The sequence below is a fragment of the Miscanthus floridulus genome, chromosome 9 (genome assembly GCF_019320115.1).
Source record: "Miscanthus floridulus cultivar M001 chromosome 9, ASM1932011v1, whole genome shotgun sequence".
Taxonomy (NCBI): domain Eukaryota; kingdom Viridiplantae; phylum Streptophyta; class Magnoliopsida; order Poales; family Poaceae; genus Miscanthus; species Miscanthus floridulus.
Window position 1 is genome coordinate 2,194,820 of NC_089588.1, and position 25,460 is coordinate 2,220,279.

The following is a 25,460-nucleotide window of genomic DNA, read 5'->3' on the forward strand; positions in this document are numbered from 1 at the left end:
GATAAGGTCCGGGGACATGATTGTAAATAAACTTTGTATCGAACATTACCCTATAAAAATGGGGGGAACATCCCATGTAAAAGGGACAGAAATGAAACCCTAATCTTACTCTAGCGGTATATCTCCCGACATTCCCCTAGGTCTTCAGACAGCGCCAAAGGCCCTCCCCTCATTGCGTTCGATCCTCCAGGGCACCCCCGACACATTCTGTTGGGTCATTTTTCCAACAATAAGAATTGAAATGTGATTCATGGGCATATCATTATTTAACAAACGCCATACTTTTTATGCATAGTTACAAATACCTATCAATCCCTGTATCCACCAAATATACATATTTGATGGATTAAGTCCTCTGAGTATGCAATGTAGTCATGGTGCTCCCGATGAGTTGTTGTGCAGGCACTTTCGACTTGATGCTCATTGAGCAAGCTCAATGAAATCGAAGTGTAGCGGACCTCAGGATGGGTGTGCCCCCAATGAGCTGCAGTTACTCTAATATTAGCATAAAGTGACCGAGAGTCAACTTAGCTAGACGTGGGTTAATTAATGAACTATCTCTATGTCGTGCTCACGATTATTTCTTACTTGTGTTTTCTTTTTTGGTCAATGACGTAACTTGTTAAATTAATCATATATGATGATTGTGATATGAGAATCGCTTGATTATTGGTGCATGTGGTGTAACTCAACCATAAAGAACGGACTTCCCAGGAGGTGTTCGGGAGTCTACCACGCGAAGAACGGGCTCAACATCGACGTAATCGACCCCTCGATCGGTTTCGTCGATCCGCTACGTACCGATCTAGATTCTTTGCAATCATGAACATGCTAGCCCTTACTTGTGTGTGACCCAATCGACATCAACAAGCGGAAACAGTACTAAATTAACAGTATAATCATACAAACAATGGCCGATCGATGCGCACACGCGCACCCAAGTACTAATGCAGACGACCGAGCTACTAGAATATCTGTTCGCTTAAACTTATCAACCGGCTTATCAGCTAGAATCTACAGTATTTTCCTCTCACAATAAAACAGCTTCAGCCGGCTTATCAGCCAGCTTTAATACCAGCCAAACAGACCCTTGGTGCGTGCGTGCATGTCATGTCTTTGCTGCATGTATTTGTACAACACAGATGGGATTATTGATATTTATGTATTGATTGATCTTTTATTACTGTTATCGGTGCGGTGCATGGAGCGAGATCTCTCGATCGGATCATATCTTTCTCCCCATGGCTTGGAACTCTTCCACCTTGTTGCCAACGACCCTCTCCTTCTCTCCGCTGTTCTTGAGCAGCACGAACGTCGGCAGCGCCTCCACTCGGTACTTGGCCACAATAGTACTGTCCTGTACATGTAAGCACGCACTACTACAGTCAGTGTGAGTAGTTAACCAACAGAACCATGACCAAGTGGATAGATAGATATATAGATACATAGATGCATGGATAATGCATGCATGGGCGATCCGCCGTCATACTTTTTTAAGCTTCTCGATGTCGACCAAGCAGAAGACGGCGTCATTCCTTCTAGCCAGAGCCATATCCCTGAACGGTTTCTTCATCACCTTGCATGCTTCGTTCCAGTCCGCCGAGAACATCAGCACCACCTTTATTTCAGATATATGATTCATTGATTTGTAAGATTGGTCAGGAAAATGTATTTTCCGTCACAATTCAGATCAGAGGAGATACTCTAGGCTTAAAACTAGCTAGTACATATTATTATTAATTAATATAATAATATATATAACATATACACACGTACCGGTCTGGTGGTATAGTCCTCGGCCCGTTTGAACTCGTCAGGTTTTGTGATGGTGTAATAAATCCACCACGAGGGGGGGTAGGGATAACGAAACACTACACCACAATATACATAAGTACAAAATTACCATGAGTGAGACATCAGAATTGAATAATTAATAATAATAATGCATTTTATATATTAATTCATAAATGAAAAACAGGGAAAATTAAAGAACCAAGTAGTGTTGTTACCTTCGTTGGTTAACGACATGCTTCCTTGCTTTCACGGCGCGTGATCGATCGATCGAGCTCGTGTGGTATGGGGATTGGGATTGGGATTGGGAAGGCAGCCACTGGGCTGTGAATATATAGCAGTATAGCCGAGGAGGATCGGAGGGCCCTACAGCTGGATGGAGCATCGATTCGCGTCCCGGGTACGTCGGCTACGGGAAATTATATTCTCAACGTCTGGATCGGAAAGGAATAGATGCTACGAGTGCAAATTCGAACTTGGCAAGATGAAAGAGAGAGAATCACGGACCTACCGACACAGAAAATTTGTCCACATAAATAGTACTCCCTCTGTTCCAAAAAAATAATGTTTGTGATTTGAAATTGTTGTAAGATATGTCGCTGGCGGTTCGAATCTTTCTCTCTTACTAGTAGAGAAACAACCTTTTGATCCACTTCGAAAGTTGGCTTTAGTCCCGGTATTTTTCGCGCTCGGGACTAGAGAAACCTTGAGTACCGGTTGGTAGCTCCAACCAGGACTAAAGGTCCTGTCCAACGGCTACTGTGGTAGGCTTTTGTTGCAGGGGACCTTTAGTCCCGGTTGGAGCTACCAACCGGGACTAAAGGTTAACTTTTACTCCTGGCTGGTCCCTCCAACCGAAAGTAAAAGTCTATTCCCGGCTGGAGGCTCCGTCCGAGACTAAAAAGGAACCTTTAGTCCCGGTTGCTGTCTCCAACTAGGACTAAAGGTCTCCAACCGATTGAGCTCTGTGGAGTGCCAGCCACGTGACGGCTCAAAGCGAGTATTATTATTAACTAGTACGTGTGTATGTTCTTTCCCGCGGCCGGCCCGAAGCGAGCTGGGCGTACATGTACGGGAGCGAGTCGATCGAGACACTAGTACGTAGGAGTAGCTGCTACATTAGCTAGCTAGCTAGCTGTTCACCGTCAGTACGTGTAAGCCAACAAAACAGTCTGTCTCTCTGCTAGCTAGCTGCTACACTAGTATGTAGTAAATCAATTAGTCCCGGCTGATCCTGGCTGACCATCGAGGACTGCTAGCTAGCTGCTACACTAGTACGTAGGAAATAAATTAGTCCCGGCTGATCCCGGCTGACCATCGAGGACTGCTAGCTAGCTGCTACACTAGTACGTAGGAAATCAATTAGTCCCGGCTGACCATCGAGGACTGGTATTGTACGTAGGAAATCAATTAATTTGAACACGATCAAATCAATTAGTCCCGGCTGTTATTACGAGCCGGAATTAAAGGTATACCTTTAGTTCCGGCTAGTAATACCAGTCGGGACTAAATGTCTTTTAGTCCTGGATGTTTATAGGAGCCTCGATGGGCCGGCTCGACCTGAAGCCCACATATAGGAGAGAGCATATACCATAATGGAGCGGCCCAGTACACAATATGCTGGAATTGCTAGCCAGTCCCACCTATTAGCACCACCTCACTTGCTCAGAAGAGTGAAAGCTAACTTAAAAGCTCAGCTCTCGAACCATGCAGCACGAACTTGAACAGGATATGCTCTATAGGATTGTACCGCTGATCCTTGACTAAAGGTCCTTCGTACTATAGTTTATACAAAATGTTGAACATTATAAACATACGTATATTCTAGCAGCATAGAATGCGTATTCAAAAACCAAAACGAATCATCAATTAAAAATAGGGAAAAAAAGAAAATAGAAATAGAAACAAAAAAAGAAAACCTTTAGTTCGGTAACAGCGTGAAAATAGAAAAAAAAGGAAAATAAAAATAGAAAAAAAAACCTGGTAGCAGCGTGAAAATAGAAAAAAAGGAAAATAGAAATATAAACAAAAAAACCTAGTAGCAGCATGAAAATAGAAAAAAAAGGAAAATAGAAATAGAAATAAAAAAAGGAAAAAAAAACTTTAGTCTCGGTTGGTATTATCAACCGGGACTAAAGAACCGGTCTACGTGGTCAGACCGGGAGGCCTCTTTAGCCCGGTTGGTATTACCATCCTTTGGTCCCGGCCGCGAAACCGGGACTAAAGAAGGAGCCCTTTAGTTTCGGATTTGTGCTCCCGGTTTCAAAACCGGGACTGAAGGGGTTTGCGAACCAGGAGTACAGCTAGTTTCTCTACTAGTGTCTTCATCTCTTATGATTAACATAGTAGATGAAAGTAGAAGAACATAAGATAGGGAGACTATTCTTTATTTCTTTAAATATTGGTAATTACAACATAGAGCTTTCATATATATATAGTCCTACCAAGGCCTAAAAGTTTGGTAAAAACCCACATATAAACAAACTAGGATTAGAATTCATCCTTCTCATTTTCTTTTAGGATAGGGTCCGTATATTTTATAACACTCCCCCTCAGGCGATTACCAAGATATGCATATGCCTCATTAAAAACTCCATCCGAAAATCCAGTGGAAAAAATGGTTCTTGAAGAAAAGAGTAACTCGCATTCGTTATTTGGATTTCACATGTTGTCTCATTAAAAACCTTGTGTGAGAAACCTTCAAGTAAAAACTCACATAGGGAAAAAGATACAACATTTAACCATCTTGGTCATTCATTCTTTAGGATATTCTATTCTTCATGAATAAATATTAATCTTCACGATCTATACATAAACTTCAATGTTGTAGCAGATATGATCTACTTGATCTTAGTAATTCTAGTGGTTTAATTACCTTCAAGGTAGGTTCAATCAAATTGCTCCCCTCATAAAGCCATCCTTTGAACTTAATTTTCCAAATCACACTTTTTATAATTGTGTGCTTAATTAATGATATGCAGTACCACAATAATATATCTTTCAAAAGTTGGCTCATAATTCTTCTATGAATTATAATATGGGTATAAACAAGAGCAATATGCTTCATGCATAATGACCACCTATTAGTTGTGAAAAACAAATAAATTTTATCCTTCAGGGTGATAAATCCTTTTAGAGGATTAGGGGGTAAATAAGTTACAATATTCTATATATTCTAGATAATGTATCAAACTTATACTAGAGTTTGAATACTTATAATTCTTTCTTAGTGGATTTTTGAATTATTTATTCTACAAATCTTTGGGGTTTTAATTGTACCACTAATTAATAAATTCAGTCTTGCATTTGACATTTAGGGGATAATTCAATTGCCAAAGTCATCATTATTCTTATACCTTCTATGGTATTTAGAGGATATCAACACTTCATTGCTAGCTTTACAATATACACTTTCTGAGTGTTTATATTTCATCTTCATGATGTTTAAGATTCCTCACTTTATTTCTCTCGGGTCTATATTCACTTCTCAGATTAATGGTATTTATTCAAGAATTGACCGGTAATCCTTCTTCGATTAACTCTTTCAAAGATGTTCTTATTTTCGGTGAATAACATTTCTCTTCTATGAGATATTCTCTACTACATGAGAAAATATTATGTAATATACACAATTAGATAGTGTTATTCACTACAAAGTCATTCGATGACTCTATTCCTTCTAGGACGGCTCTTCTTGAGACTTCAATATTCATTCTTGAATATATTCTACCTTAGACTTCTTAATACTTGTGTGAGATTTAATTTTTATATGTTGCAATTTATATTGTTCAGGAATTATATGGATTTTCATAATCCACTTATTAACTGCATATTCCATAATTATTCAATTCATTTACCAGAGATATAGCAGAACATTTATTTCTTCTTAGTAGGAGATTCACCCTCAATTGGTTTCTTCATTGACCCGATATAATTGCTGCAAGCGACTTTGCCATAGACTTTATTTTCTAGATCTGGGTTCTCATAAGAGAAACATTTGCAATTATAGAGGTAGCGTTGTCGACAACTATTATTTTCTTCTAATATTCTCACAATAGTGAGATTATTCTAACTCTTTGTCATTTTCCAAACAAGAGATGATTTGTTGTTCTACATACCCAACACTAATGATGCGCGTGCTTAGTGTGTTGGATTTCATCTCCATGATGATCCTCTTCATGAGGTGCTAAACCTTCTTCATGAGGCGTTCTCTTCATGAAAATAGAGGAGCTTGTTCTTATTTTGTTTAACATGTATACACTAAACTAGAACCCACAGTCGTCCCCGTAGATTTTAGCTTGATAATATACAACATTTAGTTTACTACTAGTAAACACAACTTCTGTTTTATAACTTCAAGTGACTCCTCTCATTTTTAAAAATATCTGGCATATGCTCTGCTTCATGCTTCGTAAAAACATTAGTCAAACTATTGTTTGATTTAGTACGTGATACTATTTCTACTTCAAGCTTAAAGAAATATTTTTCTCTTAAGATCATTTTCCTTCTGTGGATCATTTTTCTTCCGTGGAAATAATATTTGGCATTCAAAATAGGCTTTCTCCCCCCAATGCCAATATTAGATCTTTAATAGCATACTTCAAAAGTTATCCCCTATCATAGGCTTAAAATAATTCAAATTCATGTATCTCAGGCTACAAGCGGAGGTCCATTTATATATGCTACAATAAAATAAAATTTTATAGGAAATATTTGCACACACATTTAAATACGGGGTTATTATATATTAAATCCAGGAGCTAGAATACATAAAGTACACTTAAGAATGTTTAGTATTCTTATAAACTCAGCGATGTTCTCCCCCTGATTTCCACATATTATAGTTTAGAAAACTATTTCATTATCTAGCTTCTTTATTGTTTAGCCCAAAAGTTTGATCTGAGTACTCATACATAAAAGAAATTGGACCATATACTTCAAATGTATAAATTACGCAACATTCAAAATTCACATGGAATTTCTTCTAGATTTTCTAATTGCTATTAATGTAAAATTCCCTAAATGCCTTTTCTTCGTAAATCCAAAATCATCATAAGTATGTTATCCACCATCTTCATTACACAATTATTCATCTCATCAATTGGGTTAGTCTCCATTCAGCTAATTTCGTATTAACTCCCCTGATCTCAGGCTGCTTGACCTTAGATCAATCGTATTGCTTATGCATGCAAGGCATTAAAAAGCAACATATTCATTACTTCAATAAAAATTATTTTGGCATAACATGCTAGCTAGCCAATTTGATTACGAGGGGAAAAACAGTAGCTACAAGTTACGAATATAGCTTCTATGCTAATAACCATGTAGGAATGGAGATAGTTGCAACTCAACGAGAGCACAACATAATAATATATGTTCATGTGTTATGTGGAACATTGGTATTCAATCCAATATTGTAGATAACAACAAAAATGCAAAGCTACAAGCTTGCTTGCAATTGGTGCAATGTAGAGAAAGTTAACCTGACCAGAAGGGACGTGGCTAGAACTTCAAGTCATGATACATGCACTTAAAGATAGATCTAGGAAGACTATGTCTATTAAATATATATTACCTATATTTTCTAGTAGTAATGTGCTTCATGCATTATCTATGAATAATCATTTCTAATGTTCCATAGAATCTATTCATACTTCTAGTATTCATTGGTTTTGGCATAAAATTCACATATCCGTGTACTATTCAGTGTACAAAAAAATATTCAGGCTAGGACAGTTTATGGGCTAAAGTATTAAATAGTTTTTAGGATTATACTATTTCTTGGCTAAATTGATCCATCTAAGATCAGTTAATATACCAGTATAGTCCAATTATTTATGTACTTCTAGGAAATTAAATTCCCCTTCTACCTATATGGTAGTAGTGCACAAAGAACTATAACCTTCATGGTTAACCGAGGCTTCATTGTAGATAAAATTAATGCAAAACTTATTTAGATAGGCAAAAAATTGGCAATTGTTTATATGTGAAACATATAAGTCTAATTTGTTCCATGAGAAGTTATCATATTTTACTTCAAGTAAGAATTGCAATTAAGATATTAAATATTTCATATTAGTCTTGATGCTAATAATTAACCATGAACTCTTCTATGAGTATACAAGAACCACTTAATTCAACAGGAACTAAAACTTAAAGCACCACCACCACTACTACCAATACTTCAGGATAGTAATTTGAAAGACAACAAATCTATACGCACATGATTTAAGTTCTTTTTCAAGAAAAACCCTTCAATATTATAAATAATATCCATTTTCGCATGTCTTAACTTCTATACATGACAGACGGTAGCTTCATGCTTTATTCAATAGTTATGATATACAATCACATGCCTTCAAGGGGTGTAACATATGCAAGCCACATAGTCAAAGCTACTGCAACTGATAATATCCTGGTTTATAAAGCTATCTAAAAATTCTAACTCAATTTCTATTTGAGTAATTTTTTATGGTAAATTCAAATACTTCACGTATTACATTGCTCTTTGATATTCTATACATAAGAGACATTTCTTCAAGAATATACATTTATTAAAATCTTATTTACCATCTTATCTTCTAGACATTTAATATAAAGCTTCAAGCTATTGTTTATAGAGCAGCATTATACCTAAATCTATAGGCATACAAGGTTGAAAATTCGACTTTCAATGCAAGATGATATTTTGTAATCATAATTTGGGATTTTTCTCATGCAGTGAGTCCCACAATGCATTTGTTATTTCTCTCGGCTATATACTCATTCTAGAGAGTAATCAGGAAATATATATTCTACATGGATTTAATAATGACCATAACAAATAGTTCTACTACTCGGAGTGATTCCAGGATATTTCTTCTTTTAAGGCATGCATATTAACATGAAATGGACCATGTGCATATAAGTTTACTACAAGTAAACAAAGTGGCAAGGTGTAAAAAAAAGGTAGTGGATGGTTATTCAAAATATTCTTAGAAGCACAAGCATCCTAGCATTTTTCAGGATCTAATCATGGTACATAGTAATTTTTAGAATTAATACCAACCATTCATTTCATCCCAAAAACAAAATCATCATGTTAGAAAAAACAAATATGAGCCTCCTAAGGGTGATAAGTCTAAGGTCTGCAAGATTAAGAGAGCTCATAAACCTTATACCATGTTTCTAGTGTAATTATTCAAGATTTTATTCTTGCAATTACATGGTATTAAAAATTCATAACATGTGATAAATAAATACATCCAAAAGAGTATAAAAATATCGATACAAAGCATATATATACATGAGCATTAAATAAATACTTTAGGCCATGCAGCGACCTCGCACAAACAGCGATCGACATGGTCTCCAACATGTGGGAGGAGGAGGAGCTTGCGGTGATGATACTATGTCCAAACCGCGGCGGCTTCATGCTGACAGGCAACGGCAAGCAGCCACGCATCCGGGCACAGGGAGAGAAAAGTAACTCTAGTTACGGTGACATGACAGATATGTTTACAGCCCTGTTCTTTTTTCTTTTTTTTTTTTTGTTAAAAAGCCATGACTGAAAGTATTATTCACTTATTTATTATAAGAGAAAAATAATGTTCGTTCGTCGAAATAGTACGACTCGGGAACAGAGTCATTGTCTTTCCGATATTCAAAATCAGAATTTTTCAGCGTGCAGGCAAAGGACGCGGACGATGGCAGCTACATGCGGGCTGTCTGCACTAGGATATTTTTGCGGCGTGCTGGCCGTGCGGCAGGGCCACAGGAGCAACTCGAGGCATGCAAGCCGAGCTGATGCCAAGCGAGCTTTAGCCTTTAGGCTTTAGGGGCTCCTAGTAGTAGGATGATTCCGATGAGGTTGTGTGGCGTACGGGCCGCAGCGCGACTACAGGTCTATACAGGTTACAACACCTTTCATGTGTGTGCGCGTTTAGATCACCTTCAAATTCCAAGTTTTTTCACTCTCTCTCCATCACATCAATTTTTAGTCGTTTGCATGGAGCATTAAATGTAGGTAAAAAAATAACTAATTGCACAGTTTAGTTGGAAATCACGAGATGAATCTTTTGAGCTTAGTTGGTCCACGATTAGACAATACTTACCAAATAAGACGAAAGTGCTATTATTCATCGGATTACAATTTTTTGTAATCTAAACATGGCCTTTGTATCCTGCAGGAACACCGGACATGCGTTACTACTAGGGCCTTGTTTAGATTACCCCAAAATTCCAAGTTTTTTCACTCTCTCTCCATCACATCAATTTTTAGCCACTTGCATGGAGCATTAAATGTAGGTAAAAAAAAAACTAATTGCACAGTTTAGTTGGAAATCACGAGATGAATCTTTTGAACTTAGTTGGTCCACGATTGGACAATATTTACCAAATAAGACGAAAGTGCTACTATTCATCGGGTTGAAATTTTTCTCAATCTAAACAAGGCCTAGATTCATGTATAAGTCCCATCATGCTTATACGAGATTAAAAATTCTATGTTCGAGTACAGTACTGCTTTACATGTCCTCCATGTACTACTTGTACATATGATTGTCTACTACGTGTAGGGTAGGCAGGTCTGATTCGAAATTTCGAAGTCGTGCATGTACATGACTTTCTACTACGCGTAGAAAAATTAGTGAAAAAAATAGTCTGACTCAAAGGTCGGAACAACGCGATTTGCAAGATGCGATCCTTTCATACCTGGTAAAGGATGTCAATTTGATCTATTTTACATGTCGCATAGGGCAGTGGTTAGTAGATACATACAGCGTTGGATGTTTGATATTGTCGTAGAACTGTCTGCTTAATAGTGACTATGCATGTCGATGTAGTACAGATTAGTTGCAGGTAGAGGTAGCAGATCCGTTCCACTAACGTCGGAGGTGTCGACGTCGTCGAAGTAGTCGCAACGTGGATGTTGGCATGAGCATCCATGTAGAGGTCGTCGGCAGCTTCAACGATGATGTCGACATAGAGCTTGTCATGTTGATAACGTGTTATAAAATATGTTGCCAGCGGTTCATACATTTTTCTTTTCGCCTCTCATGATCAACATAGTAGATGAAAATAGAAGAACAAGTAGACGTAAGATAGAGAGACTATTCTGTATTCCTCTAAATATTGATAATTACAACATAGAGCTCCCACATATATATAGTTCTGCCAAGGTCTAAGAATTTGGTAAGAGCCCACGTACAAACAAACTGGATTATGATTCCCCCTTCTTCTTTTCTTCTAGGATAGAGTCGGTATATTTTATAACAGAAATTTGTCCAAACAAATGATGTTATGAGCTTTAGACATGTTATTGGTCCACAGAAGAATCTGTCTAACTCGTGCATGCACAACAGATCTGGCCCTTTCCTTAACCAACACTAATTGATATGGGCTACTATTAGTTGCCTCTCGTGGATTTCTGCATGCTTGCATGCAGCGCGTCTTAATTAGGAAACTAAACCATGCCACATCTCTTCTTTTAAGAAAATCATGTGTAAAATCAAGGGTATTAGGGATATTTCTCTTCTTCACTAATCTATCTGAAAAAAGCCAGAACATCACATTTTTTGGGACAGAGTGAGTAGGAATCTATTTTGAGTTTCAATGTATAAATGATTTTTTATTCCAAATACTAAGTGCACCCACAACACGTTGCCTTTATATATAATTTTTTTCATGTCATATCACTACCAACTCATTTATAGACAGTACAAAAAAATGTAACCATTGAGATATCTTAGAGCAACTCTAAGAGACTCTCTGTATCCTCCGTAATTATTAGAAACAGAGATTTTGATCCAAAAATATCCTCCAAAAGCTTCTTTAACCGGTCATCTAAATATATATATCCGTCCTCTATTCCAGATTTCTCTAGCTAAATATAGAAAGCAAGAATGGCTCTTCAGATTGTGAATGGGATATAGAAAAGTTGTTGGAGTGCGAAAAGGTATGTAGAAAATGAAATTTTTTATCTAAATATAGCCCTCGTCTGTTCCGGATTTTTCGCTAGCCAAAAAAGATATATAAATATGTTTTTTTTTTTTTGCAAATGGCTCTCCAAATAATGATTTAGACAATGAGTTTTAGAAAGACTCCTGAGATTCTCTTATACCTCAACACACTGTCCAAAATTAATGTAAATCCGCAAATTTACAATCTTCTTCCTAATATCGTTCAGCGTAACAAGCCAGGAAGCTCGTGCTTCCTCCCGCCTGCCGTAGTGCCTCCCTTTCTCCATCCATCGGCTCAGTTGCCACGCTCCCCGCCCCACTCCCCTCCCCGTATCCTTGCCCTCAACTATCCATGTAACTCCTCGAGACGTGCATGCCGTCCATAGGGATCGAATTCAAGACCTCAAACATCTCACAAGCTTGCTTGACCACTGTGTCACTGAGACATTTGTGACCAAGTATAGGGTGCTATTCTTTTGTATTAACTTTCATGTATCTTATATTGAATATTTCAGCCCCTAAATGATTTCAAATAAAAATAAGCTTGAACCGTGAAGTTTTCGATCTATGGAGTACGTACTACAACTTTAGTTTGGGTAGCCTCTCCATCCATGGACGTCTAAAAAGTTCAAAATTTGAATTTCAAAAATGAGAATTTAAAGATAACTTTGGGATACAATTATTCTAAATGAAAAACTCGTCCACTACAAAATTGTAAATCTCTTCGAGCTCTATAACTTTGATATAAAGATTGTCTCCGTCTAACATGATTTGAAAAGTTATGCTTTTTTTACTGCATCTATTTTTAAAAGTAGGCACATTGTCAACCGTCCCTAGAAATTAGTTTCTAGAGAAAGGTAGTGTTTTGGACCACCTCTAAAAATCTCTCTTTCTAGCTGCTTGATAATTGGGATTTGCAAAGGTGGTTGGTGTTGTCAACCATATTGAAAAATAGTGGACATTTTTGCGACTACTAGAAACATCAATAATATTCAGAAACTAATTTCTAGAGACAGAGTCTCTGGATTATTTTTAAAGATGGTTTTTGAGAGAGCATCGCACAACCACCCACTGCTCGCACCTCCACCTTGCCCTGCTCCGTCGTCCACACCTCTTATCGACCCACACTAGATATCATGAAAGTTAGTACTTTGTCCATTCAAAATTATAAGATATTTTAATTTTTTTAATATATTGCTTTTACTATATGTCAAAAAAAAACTAAAATATTTTATAATTTGAAATAGAGGGAGTACAGAAGGAGAGAGCGCATGCTTATGGTAGCCAACTAGCTTGTGTGGAAATGGAAAAGTGCATGGCGGCTCTCACCAACATTAACGACACTTTTCTCTCTCCCACGTGGTTCTCTTACAGAGAGGCTGTTTGGTTGCCCGCCTTGGTTCGTCTCGCCTAGGCTTCGGCGGCCACAGGAAAAGCAGGCAGCTGCTTGGTTCGTAATTAATGTGCGGCACGCCACACGATCTTTAGTCCATTTCGAATGCTTTTCTCGTCACAGCTGTGGTGTTGTTTTTCTACGCCGCAGAGTGTGGCGCCGCCAAAGCAGGGGTGTGGCGCTGTGTGGCCAGCGCAGCCAAACAGGCTCAGAGCAGTAAGAACACGTTATGGGTGCCTAATAACTCATACAATAAACATTTATGCTAAAGTAAAGGCTTAGGGGTCTGGTGTGAAACACTAAATGGTTCACCTATATTAAGAAAATACAATTTATAGAAATATATTCGAATTTATTATACAACCGTGTGGGTTTTTACAATACAAAGAACTAATAATAGTGATTCATGCTATATGAGTAAATAAAAGGTTAATCTTTCTTACCGATATCTTCTTAAATTCTACTCCTCTATTCGAAATTATAAGACATTTTGGTATCTCTAGACACATAGATTTTGCTATATATATCTAGATATACACTTACATCTAGATACATAGTAAAATCAATAGATCTAAAAAATCAAAACGTCTTATAATTTAAAATGGAGAGAGCACTAAAAAGCATGAGAGAATATTAGGCACTGGGCATCGTGAAATGGGGACCAAACGAAACTTAGCGTGGGGACACAGGTCACCTCTAAAGATTATTCCAAATCCATTGATTGAAAAAGGGATTCCAACTCCACTTGCCCAAAAACGCTTTGCTTTTGCACCGCGAAGAAATAATATTCCTTGCCAACGCTCACAGCCATTTCCGTATTCCAGATACTTTGTTCTTAGCTGCGTATTTTTTCTTGAATACCCAAAAGATTTACGCATCGTCGTATTAAGGTAGAAAAGGTTTGATACACAACGCGTTTTGGTGAGCGCCCTAGGAGGTCTATGGGATTACAGCCATAGACTGGTCCATCCTAGCAAATAAGTACATATTTCGATATTACACAAATGGTAATCAATCGGGATAAGGGGAGCGACATAGCCTAGGGAGGTGGCTTGCGCTTCCGCCATTGTCGGCGCGATTCCTTCCCACCGCCCTGGAAGAGCGCTTCCAGCGTGTCGAGGACCAATACTAGGGTACCCAAAGGGGAGGATCTAATACCTGTTGACGAAATATGGTCGGAAGTCTATCTAGGGATATGCCCAAGGTAGTAGATTGTCAGCAGACAGATGCGCAAGCCACAAACAAGACGGTGACGCAAGACAGACACGAGGTTTTATCCAGGTTCGGCCGCCAAGAAGGCGTAATACCTACGTCCTGTGTCTGATTGTATTGCTGTATGTTAATGAGAGATGTTTTTTAGAGGGATCCCCTGCCCGCCTTATATAGTCCGGGGGCAGGGTTACAGATCTAGAAACTAATCCTAGACAGTTACAATTGCCATATGTGGCCGGATAAGGATTCCTATTCTAACCGACCAGGATCCTGCTTGATCGCCAAATCCGCCTTAACTCCTTGCGCAGGACTCCAACCAGGTTGGCTGGGCCACGCGTCGTCTTTCGGATGGACCGGACCCATCGATCCGGGCCGGCCCAAGCTTAGCCGTAAGGGTATAGGGGTTAATACCCCCACAGCTAGTCCCCGAGCACCATGTATTATGCTGCGACACGCCATTTCGACCTTCTCCGACAAGTTATGCCCTAGTCCTTGACATCTTCCGACCACCGTCGTCGCCGGAGAAATAGGTTGTCCGAAGAATGTATGGTGCTCTTAAGAAAAAAGAAAAAGATTTCTGTCCCGGGAAGTGTGCCCACTTGTATTTCTGAAAAGAAATGTAAGTGCGTCTTGAAGCGTAGCATCTTTGATCATCAAAGGCGTAGTGGTCGAAAAACAAACATATTCACCGCAAGGTGAAGTGTGCCCACTTAGTCCCCGAGCCTGGTAGTAGGTGAAGTAAGCACGTGGTGCCAGGGTCTAAAAAGAATTCCCAATTAAGTTGAGAACCCAATCGTCGTACAGGCGATACGAGATGCACTGGCAGGTGCATCATACCGATGTAGTCCCCGAGCTTGCTGGAAGGCGAAGTATGAGCCTTGTAGTAAGGTCTAAATAAATGTCTCTCAACTGTATGTGAGTACAAATCACATGTAGCCGAGGAGAACAATTCTTCGATCAGTGGTCGGGATATCCCCCGAGCACACCAGTTGTCGGAGCAGTCTCCGAGCACGATAGTGGTCGTAGTAGTCCCCGAGCACGTTAGTGGTCGGAGCAGTCCCCGAGCACAGCAGTGGTCTGGGCAATCCTCGAGCACAGTAGTGGTCTGGGCAGTCCCCGAGCATAGTAGTGGTTTGGGCAATCCCCGAGCACAGCAGTGGTCTGGGCAGTCCCTGATCCATCCTTAGCATGAAACGGGCATCTAAAACGCGAATGCCATTGATGTATTTATTCGGTGTATTTATTTATCTCTATTCTCTGCCAAGTCCAGTCTGACACGCCTGGTCAAAAAGGCAAATGGGTATAGTACGTCATTCTGTCTTCTTACTCTTTTCTGGCAAACAGTCGCTTGGCACCTGTATGGAGGCGCGTCAGTGTGGGCCCTCTTACACTATTAACGAAGAGGCGCGTACACTGGTAACGAAGGAGCGCGTTTATTGGCGTAGATCTCGAGGTTGTGTGAACAACCGTCTGCGGCGCGCGTGCGCACATCTCCCAATAATCTCGGGCGAACGAAACGACGGAGCTCTTTGTTTTATATAATGTAGATCTGGTAAGTTACTCACACCGTTCCCCATTGTCATTCGCCGCCGCAACCCTCTTCTTCCTCCTGCCAAACCCTATTCCTCTGAAAATCGTCGCCAATCCCCTTGCCACCGCATCCACCCCCTTAGTAAGGATAGACTAATGGCGAAGAGAGACGCCCAGAAGAAAGGCGGGGTCATGGCGAAGGAATGGTGGAAGTCGCGGAGCAATGAGCAGACCATCGAGGACCTCGTCGCCATGGGAGTGCTCCACAACAAGGCACTCGCGGGATGGCGTGCACCGGAAGGAGAAAGCTTCCCCGATCCACAACCAGGTGAGATTGTGGTTTTCGAAGACTTCTTCAAACGGGGTTTCGGGATTCCAGTGCACCCTTTCCTTCAGGGTCTCTGCTTGTACTACGAGATTGGGATTTGCAATCTGCATCCCAATTCGATTCTCCTTATCTCCACCTTCATTCATCTCTGTGAGTCTTATGGTGGCTTCCAGCCCCATTTCGACCTCTTTCGCCATCTGTTCTGTCTTCAGAAGAAAGGGAGCGGTGGCTCGAAGATAGCCGGAGGCGCCTACCTGAATCTGCGCGACGACATGAAAGCACAATACTTGCACTGCCCCTAGAACACCTCGCTGGATGAGTGGTACAAGAAGTGGTTCTACATCCGTGAAGAGCCGAACACCATCACCCTGTGTGACGTGGGACTGATTCTAGAGAAGAAGAATAGCTGGACAGAAAAGCCCAAGAACCTAGAGCAGATCACCGAACTGCTCGGGATGATCCCGTGGGGAAAGCTAGATGGCCCAAGTGTGGTCGGGAACTTCATCAGCCGAAGGATCCAGCCCTGCCAAAAGAGGGTTCATCCAGGCTTCGAGTACCAGGGAAGCGCCGATCCGACAAGGACCAGGAAGGAGCCGCTCGACAAGACGGAAATCAAAGCCAGGATTGGGGAGCTATTCAACCTGGCCGATCCCAATTACATCAGGCTGAACGACATCGAGCACGCCTTCAAGCTGGCCCGACCTCCCCCAAAGGTAATTGATGCCTCCTTTTAACTGTAGAGTCATATTGTAACAAGAAATTGACCGTTGCCCCCGCTTTGTGTGGCAGTGTAATGGTCGTGACCGGGCAGCAGTGTTCGTGTCGCCTCCCCCCGGTGTAGATTGGCCGCAAGCTGTCGACCCAGCAGCCCAGACCAGTGCCAGGACCGACGACGTCCACTGGGCGGCACTCGAGATTGTGGAGGACGCACCGACCAGAGCCGCTGGCAAGCGTCCGACGGCCAACAAACGACGCCAAGCTATCTTCCCCCTGTTGGACGACGAAGCAGAGGATGCGGACATCTTCCGGCTTGTCCCTCGAAAGAGGAGAAGACAAATGGGGTCTTCGGAGTAGGGTGGCTCCTTCGTACCAGCAGTGGTCGCATCACCGACCACTGCAACACAGAGTACAAGCGAGGGAAACATCGGGCATCAAACCCCAACGCATGTACCAGAGGTGGAAAAAGACCCGGTGGAGCCTGCCGAGCACGCGGAGCAGGGACGGTCAAGGCGACTCACCTTTGCTACATCATTCCGCAAATCAAAGCTGTAAGTATCTATATCTTTGATGTAAGCTTGTAATTTGCATTGGATACTATTATCTTCTAAAATTGTCTCTGATGTATTAGGTCGGCGTCCACCGAGAACCCCGACCAGCTAGCCGGGTGCGGCACAACTTCGCCAGCGATGGCGCGACAAACTGCCCAGCAGTCAGCCGTGGAGGAGCCTGTAGTAGGAAGTCCGCCTGGACCTCAGCAGGCGAACGACCAGACGCCAGTCCCCGAGCGGCTGGTCGAGAAGACAGCCGAGCAAAGTACAATTGCTCCGAGCACGAACCCTACTAAGGCGGATACCATGGCGCCAAGGGAGCTGGATCTAGCCGAGGAGTAGCAGCCAGAAGTGGCCTAGAGCATTCTGGCCGACGCGACGGCGCATGGAAAAGCCCTGGTGGTTGTGGAGTCTGCAGACTCCAGACCAGCGCCGCCTCCCAAACAGGAGGCTAAAGAGGAAGAAGTAGAAGAGGTCCTGGGCCGTCCCCAAGATAGGCGACAACATGTATATGTGTCGCGCTATCAGAACGACGGATGGGTTATGCACGAAGAAATCCCAGAGGTCGAAGAGACCCTAAGAGTCGAACGGGCGGCCAAGCGTCTGGTGACAGAAGTCTAGGTACGTTTGGCTTGAATCCTTGACCTTGTTATGTAGTCAAACTGTCTGACTTAGCTTGTCTGTATGCAGGACCTAATGAAAACCGCAAAATACCGAAAGAGGTGCTTCGACCAGATTGAAGGAATCGCGGCGACCAATAAAGAACTGGCGGCCGAAGTGGAACGCTTGCGGTGCCAACTTGAAACCACCGACTAGGAGAGGATAGATCGAGAAACACAGAACTAAAACCTGGTCGGCCAGCTCAACAACAAAGAGCTGGAGAAAACAAGTAAAGTTTCATCTTATCATAACAAGTGCAGGACTTGTGTTGTTGTATTCTTGGTAGTAACAGCTGTAAGGCAGGTTTAGAAGCTAAAGTGGCCCGCCTCAAAGGGGAAAATAACCGTGTGATCGCAGAGTGTGGTCGCCTGAAGGAGGACAACGTGAAGCTAGCACGCAGCCAGTCTCAACTCCAAGACCACACCAACAAAATGAAGGAGGAACTAAAAAGTAAGTATTCTAGATCACCTTTCTCATTATGTTGCCCACCTTGCCATGTCGTGTTTTCACATTTGATGTCTTGTACTATGTTCAGTTTTGAAAGTCAATGCCAAGAAGCACCTAGAGGCCGTGATCAGAGAGCGTGATGACTGGAAAGCACGATGCCTCAAGGCCGCCGAGGAGCAGGACACGTGGGAGAAACGGTGCCAAGAAGTGGCAACTGGCATTGTGCCCGTCCTCGACCTTATAGACCCGGCGCTCACAGAGGAAGAGCCGAGGACGCGTAGCTCAGGCTGGTCGAGAGATGCAGACAAGAGTGGGGATGGTTCCAGGAGTTCATGAAGGAGGCTGGTGAGTACATGGGTGCCCATGTACTAAGCATGGTGCGTGCCCACTACCCCCTGATCGATCTCAAGCTCCTGGAGGCTGGGTACCCGAAGGAGGTAGACCCAGACAAGGCAGAGGAGCTTCGGACGGCCCAGCTGGACTTGTCGTCAAAGATAATTGGTGATATTAACTTGTGTGGAGGTGGGACAGCACCTGTACAGGGTACGCCATCGACGAGTCAGCTGGAAATGCCATCAGCTGCGAGCCAACCAACGAAGCCTGCGGTCTCGACCAGCCAGGCACCGGTGGGGCCATCCCCTTCAGCTCAACTAGCACAAGAGTCCCCGAGACTCGAGTAGGGTATCGGAAGCGGCGAGCAGTAAGTGCCATGCGCCCCGACCAGCCAATGTAATAGGCTTAGAGCTGTAGAAGGAGGACATAGTTGTGTTATTGTGAACTTGAGCCTCTTCAGGCAAGCTTGTAATAACGTAACTGTATATTATTATAAACTTGTTTGCTTTGTATAAAGCGTATTTAAGCTTGATACTTTATGTTGGTGTAACTAAGTAAAAACGTATTAACATTCTGTTTAGTTGTACCATCGTGCTCGACACATCATCCTGAAAAGTTTGTGCGGCCCTGGTTTTCCATGTGGTCGGAGTGTGAGGTCTGGTGACCTGTGCACATGTAGACGTAGACAAGTTAAACCAAGGGGGACCTGCCGATCACCCGTAACGTAGAGAATGGATCCCATGCACGTATTGGGAGGAACCAGAGACAGAGCCTGCTCCAAAAACCGTAGATGGGGTGGTGGTCGGCTTTTACTGGCTAAGTTAGAATAACCATAAAACTCGAAGTGACACATTAGAGTGCTCGGAGAAATCATAATTGCTTTATTGAAATAAATCGAAAGTACAAAAGGAGTACATATCTCAGTAGTTAGGCATAGAAACGTCTAAGCTTGTCGATGTGCCACGAGTTTGGTACGTCCGTACCGTCCAGGCGAGCTAACCTGTAAGACGTTGGTCGTGTGACTTCCTTGATCATGAATGGTCCCTCCCATGGGGTTGCAAGTTTGTGGACACCAGCCTGGTTCGTCTTCCACTTCAGGACCAAATCTCCGACCACTGAAGAACCGCTCTTTAACATTTTTGTTGTAGTACCTGCGCAAAACAGCAAGGTATTTGGCCGTACGTACACAAGAATCGAGCCTTTTCTCTTCTGCGCTGTTTACTTCTAGCTCCCGTACTTCATTGACCTTGCCCTCGTCGAAGTTCTCTACCCTTGCTGGTCTGAAAGCTATATCTGATGGGAGGACTGCCTCAGCGCCGTAAACCATAAAGTATGGTGAGACGCCGGTGTTACGACTGGGCTGAGTTCGGAGGCCCCAGACCATGGCTGGTAACTCCTTGAGCCATCTTCCGGGGGCTTTGTCGTTTTCTCTGTACATCCTCTTCTTCAATGCGTCCAAGATCATGCCATTTGCCCACTCGACTTGTCCATTAGCTCTAGGGTGCGCCACCGAGACGTATTTTACTACTATGCTCCTTTCATCGCAGAAGTCCCAAAAAGCGTTCCCGGTGAACTGAGTACCCAGATCGGTGATGATGCTGTTGGGTATGCCGAAACGGTGGATGACCTGGTCGAGGAACATGACAGCCTTTTCTGAAGATGCCTGTACCAAAGGCATGTATTCTATCCACTTAGAAAATTTGTCAATCAGCACAAAAACACATGTAAATTTCCCAGGAGCCGGTTTGAAGGGCCCGATCATATCCAGTCCCCAGCATGCAAAGGGCCAAGAGGCTGGTATCGTCTGAATCTCGTGTGCTGGTACGTGGATTCTTTTGGCAAAGAACTGACAACCCTCACAGTGGCGGACTAGCTTCTCTGCGTCGGCTACTGCTGACGGCCAATAAAACCCTGCTCGGAAAGCCTTACCGACCAGTGTTCTTGAGGCCGCGTGGTTGCCGCAGGAGCCAGAGTGGATTTGGTCCAGGAGATGTTCGCCTTCTTCCTGGGTTATACACTTCATCAAGATTTCTTCCTTTGCGTTTTTGCGCCATAACTTGCCATCGACGAGCAGATACTGCTTACTGCGACGCATTAGGCGCTCGTTTTCTATCCGATCAGTATAACCGCTGCCATCTGTTAAGTACTTGATGAAGGGTACTCTCCAGTCTGGCTCATGAGTGGTCGGAGGCGGCTCGATTGTGCTTGGCGCCAGAACCATAGCCACCAATTGCTGGTCCGAAACTTTGTCGACCGTGGAATCTTCCTCTTCGATGGAAGGCGTGAGCAGGTCTTGGATGAATACACCATGTGGGATTTTGGCTCGAGATGATCCTAACTTTGACAGCGCATCCGCTGCTTGGTTCTTGTCCCGGACCACGTGTATGTACTCGATGCCATAGAACCTGCCTTCCAGCTTTCTTATCGATTTACAGTATGCGTCCATCTTTTCGCTGGTCGTGTCCCAGTCCTTGTTGAGTTGGTTGATGACTAGAGCCGAGTCTCCGTAGACGTAGAGACGTTTGACACCAAGCTCAACCGCAATGCGTAAACCATGCAGGAATGCTTCATACTCGGCGGCGTTATTAGATGCTGGGAAATAAATCCTGAGCACATACTAGAGCTGCTCCTTGGATGGTGACACGAAAAGAACCCCTGCTCCCACACCATCAATTGTGAGAGAGCCGTCGAAGTACATCGTCCAATATTCATTGGATTCCGAAGAGGCAGGCGTGCTTAAGTCTGTCCACTCGACGATGAAATCGATGAGTGCCTGAGACTTGATTGTAGTACGGCTTGCGAATTCCAAGGAGAAGGGGCATAGCTCCATTGCCCATTTGACGATGCGCCCGTTCGCATCCTTATTGCGAATGATGTCCCCCAAAGGGTACTCGGTCATGACCACCACACGATATCCGTCGAAGTAATGTCTCAACTTTCGGGATGTTATCAGTATGGCGTAGAGCAGTTTCTGAATCTGTGGGTACCTGGTCTTAGATTCGTTGAGTACCTCACTGACGAAATATAATTGGCCGCTGTACCTTATAGGCGTGGCCTGGTTCGTCACGCTCGACCACCATGGTAGTGGAGACCACCCGATTGGTTGCTGCAATGTAAAGTAGGAGGGTTTCGTCTTCTCTAGGAGCAGTGAGGACTGGAGGTGATGTAAGGTAATGTTTTAGCTGCGTGAAGGCAGCGTCTGCTTCTTCCGACCACTCAAACTTCTCAGATGCTTTGAGTAGTTTAAAAAATGGTAACCCTTTTTCTCCTAATCTTGATATGAAACGGCTTAGAGCGGCCATGCATCTGGTAAGCTTTTGGACATCCTTCACCTTTTTAGGGGGCTTCATGTCTAAGACAGCTTTGACTTTCTCCGGATTAGGGCGTATGCTGTCGTAACTGACGACATTGCCTAGCAATATACCAGAAGGAACACCAAAGATGCACTTCTTTGGGTTTAACTTCCATTGGAATGTATTGAGGGCCGCGAAGGTACGTTTGAGGTTGTCAACAAGGGTATGTGCTTCCTTGGTTTTGACAACTACATCATCCACATAGGCCTCTACTAGGTCATCTTTTATCTCGTCTGCGAGGCAGGCCTAAATGGCGCGTTGGTATGTAGCCCCGGCGTTCTTGAGCCCGAACGACATAGTCAGTGTAGCAGTAGGCGCCGAAAGGCGTGATGAAAGACGTCTTGATCTGATCGTCCTTTTTGAGAGCGATCTGGTGATAACCAGAGTAGCAATCGAGAAAGGAAAGCAGCTCGCAACCGGCGGTTGAATCTACGACCTCGTCTATGCGAGGTAAGCCGAAGGGGTCCTTAGGGCAGTGTTTGTTGAGATCAGTGTAATCAACGCACATTCTCCATTCATTATTCTTTTTGCGTACAAGAACCGGGTTGGCTAACCACTCCGGATGATACACTTCTTTAATGAATCCGGCTGCCAAAAGCCGTGTAACTTCTACCCTAATCGCCTCCTTTTTGTCGCGAGCAAAACATCAAAGCTTCTGCTTGATAGGTTTGGCCTTGCTGTTGACATTCAAGGAGTGCTCGATCAAGTTCCGAGGTACACCGGGCATGTCAGCAGGTTTCCATGCGAACACATCCACGTTGCTCCTCAAAAACCCGACGAGCGCGTCTTCCTATTTGGGATCCAGGTTGGCCCCGATAAGGGCCGTTTTGCTGGGGTCGCCGTCGACCAGCTGGATCACCTTGTGCTCCTTTGACTTGATGTTTTTGCGTGGAGTCTCGAGCTCTGGGATCTCTAGGTGGTCGGCTGAGGTCTTCTTAGCGTCGAGCATGGTCTCGGCCATGCGAATAGAGAGGTCGTGGGCCTCTGCTATTTTGAAACTGTCGTCTTCGCAGGTGTAGGCGGCGTACACGTTACCTCGGAGGGTTAGGACTCCTTTCTCGGTAGGCATCTTGAGCACCAGATACCTATAATGAGGTATGGCCATGAACTTGGTGAGCGACGGTCGACCAAGAATAGCATGGTAGGTGCCGTCAAAGTCAGCGACCACAAAGTTGACGTAATCGGTGCAGAAGTGGTCCGAGGTCCCAAACTGCACAGGTAGCGTGATCTGCCCGAGAGGTGTAGAGCTCTGTCCGGGAAGAACACCCCAGAACTGTGCCTCGTATGGCTTAAGATCTGCCTGAGCTATCTTCAGGGCGGGCAGACTGTTCTTGAACAGTATATCAATGGAGCTGCCGCCGTCGATCAGTACTTTGTCGAACTGGACCTTGTTGATACAAGGATTGAGGACCAGGGGAAAATGTCCTGGCTCTGGTATTGCGGCCCATTGGTCCTTCCTACTGAAAGAGATTTCGCGGTGAGACCACAGAGGGAGCCGGGGATCGGCGAGCAGGTTATCGGTGTTGGCCACGTTCAAACAAGCACGGGCGAGCAGCTTGCGTTCCCGCTTGGTCTCGATGGACACTTTGCCTCTGATGATGGTGTGCACGCGATCGGTTGGCTTGACGTACTTGTGACGAGGGTCTGCATCGTCGTCTTTGTTATCCTCGTTGCGCTGTTCTGCTACATCGTTAGGCTTGTCGGATGTATCCGGAGCCTGTTGACGTGTATAGATAGACTTGAGAACGCGGCAATTCTCCATGGTATGGTTTGACTTAGGATGGAGCTGGCAGGGCTCCCTTCAATGCTTTGGTCGTAGTCGTCTTCGTAGTTACGACGTCCGCCACCCTTTTTAACGGTATTGACCTCGCCGTCGTCTTCCCGAGCACGCTTGCTCCTGTAATCAGTTACGGCGGTTACGCTGCTGATTACGTCGGTCGCGGTGGTCATGGGAGTCGTTGCGCTAGTTGCGGCGGTCAAAACTGTCGCTCCGACCATGGTTGCCACGGTAGTCGTCGCGGTGTGAGGGGTGGTCGGAGCGTGGAACCCTTGCTGCTTCTTCAATAATTATCTTCTTGGCGTCGTCGGCATCCGCATATTTCTTAGCGGTGGATAGGAGCGCTGTGACCGACTCAGGTCTCTTCCGGAGGAGCTTGTCTCTTAGGGCGTCGTGGAAATGGAGGCCAGTGATGAAAGCCTCGATTGCCTCGTTGTCGGAGATTGATGGGACCTTGATGCGCATCTCTGAGAAACACCGGACGTACTCACGCAGTGGCTCATCTTTCCGATCTCAGATCCGTTGTAGATCGTACTTGTTGCCCGGTTGTTCACAAGTAGCGATGAAATTGTCAATGAAGGCTTGCTTAAGCTCCTACCAAGAATCAAAGTAGTTCGCCGGTAAGCTGACCAGCCATTGGTGACCTGCATGGCCAACAGCGACTGGGAAGTAGTTAGACATGACATGCTCGTCAGCCATGGTTGATCTACACGTGGTTTCATAGAGCATGACCCATAATTCGGGGTTTTCTTTGCTGTCATACTTCTGAAGTTTCTCGAGCTTAAAATTCTTGGGCCATATGACTTGGCGAAGGTGTGGAGTAAACTGCTTCAAACCCGGCGGACCGTGGGCAGTGTCATACTCCATACGGCGATAGCTTTCGTGGGATGCTCGATCGTCAGCTCTCTGGTTGATGCGAGCGCGCAGATCGCATCCACCGAGGTAATGGCGGAGATCGTTATTGCCATCGCGGTGATCTCGATTGCCATCTGGATTAGCCCTGCGACCGTGGTTATCGCGACGATTGTCGCGGTTGTCTTGGTGATTATCGTCCCGGATATCGCGACGGTTGTCCTCCCGACGGTGGTTACCACCGTCATGGCCACCGTTTCTGCCTCGATGGTTGTCTGACGGGTCGTTGTTGCGCGAGCCACGTGGGTTGAGTGGCTGTGAGCGACTTGGAAGCTGGCGACTGTGGCTTGACTCGACTGAGACGGATGGAGCCCGGACTTGATTTACAATCTCTGCGGTCTGGGCCATGGCAGCCGTCAGATAGGCTTGTATTTCATCGCGAACCGCTTGGGTTTCCGGGGTGTTGGGTAGCCGTTGCATTGTTGCCATGGCGACGGCTACATTGGCACTTGGAGTCCTAAAGACCTGTTTGTCCCCCACCCTGTCGAAAGCATCATTGAGGTCGCATGGCTGGACCC

General features: G+C 43.9%; 1 protein-coding gene across 1 annotated transcript; it reads right to left on the reverse strand.

Moving 5' to 3' along the window:
- Window positions 1–863: 863 nt before the first annotated feature.
- On the reverse strand, window positions 864–2,099 carry LOC136481197 (thioredoxin H2-2-like). Its single transcript, XM_066478552.1, has 4 exons — window positions 2,010–2,099; window positions 1,777–1,871; window positions 1,490–1,618; window positions 864–1,357 (listed from the first exon to the last, which is right to left on the reverse strand). The coding sequence occupies exons 1-4, from the start codon at window positions 2,026–2,028 to the stop codon at window positions 1,226–1,228; spliced, it is 375 nt and encodes a 124-aa protein (XP_066334649.1). The 5' UTR covers window positions 2,029–2,099; the 3' UTR covers window positions 864–1,225.
- Window positions 2,100–25,460: the final 23,361 nt, after the last annotated feature.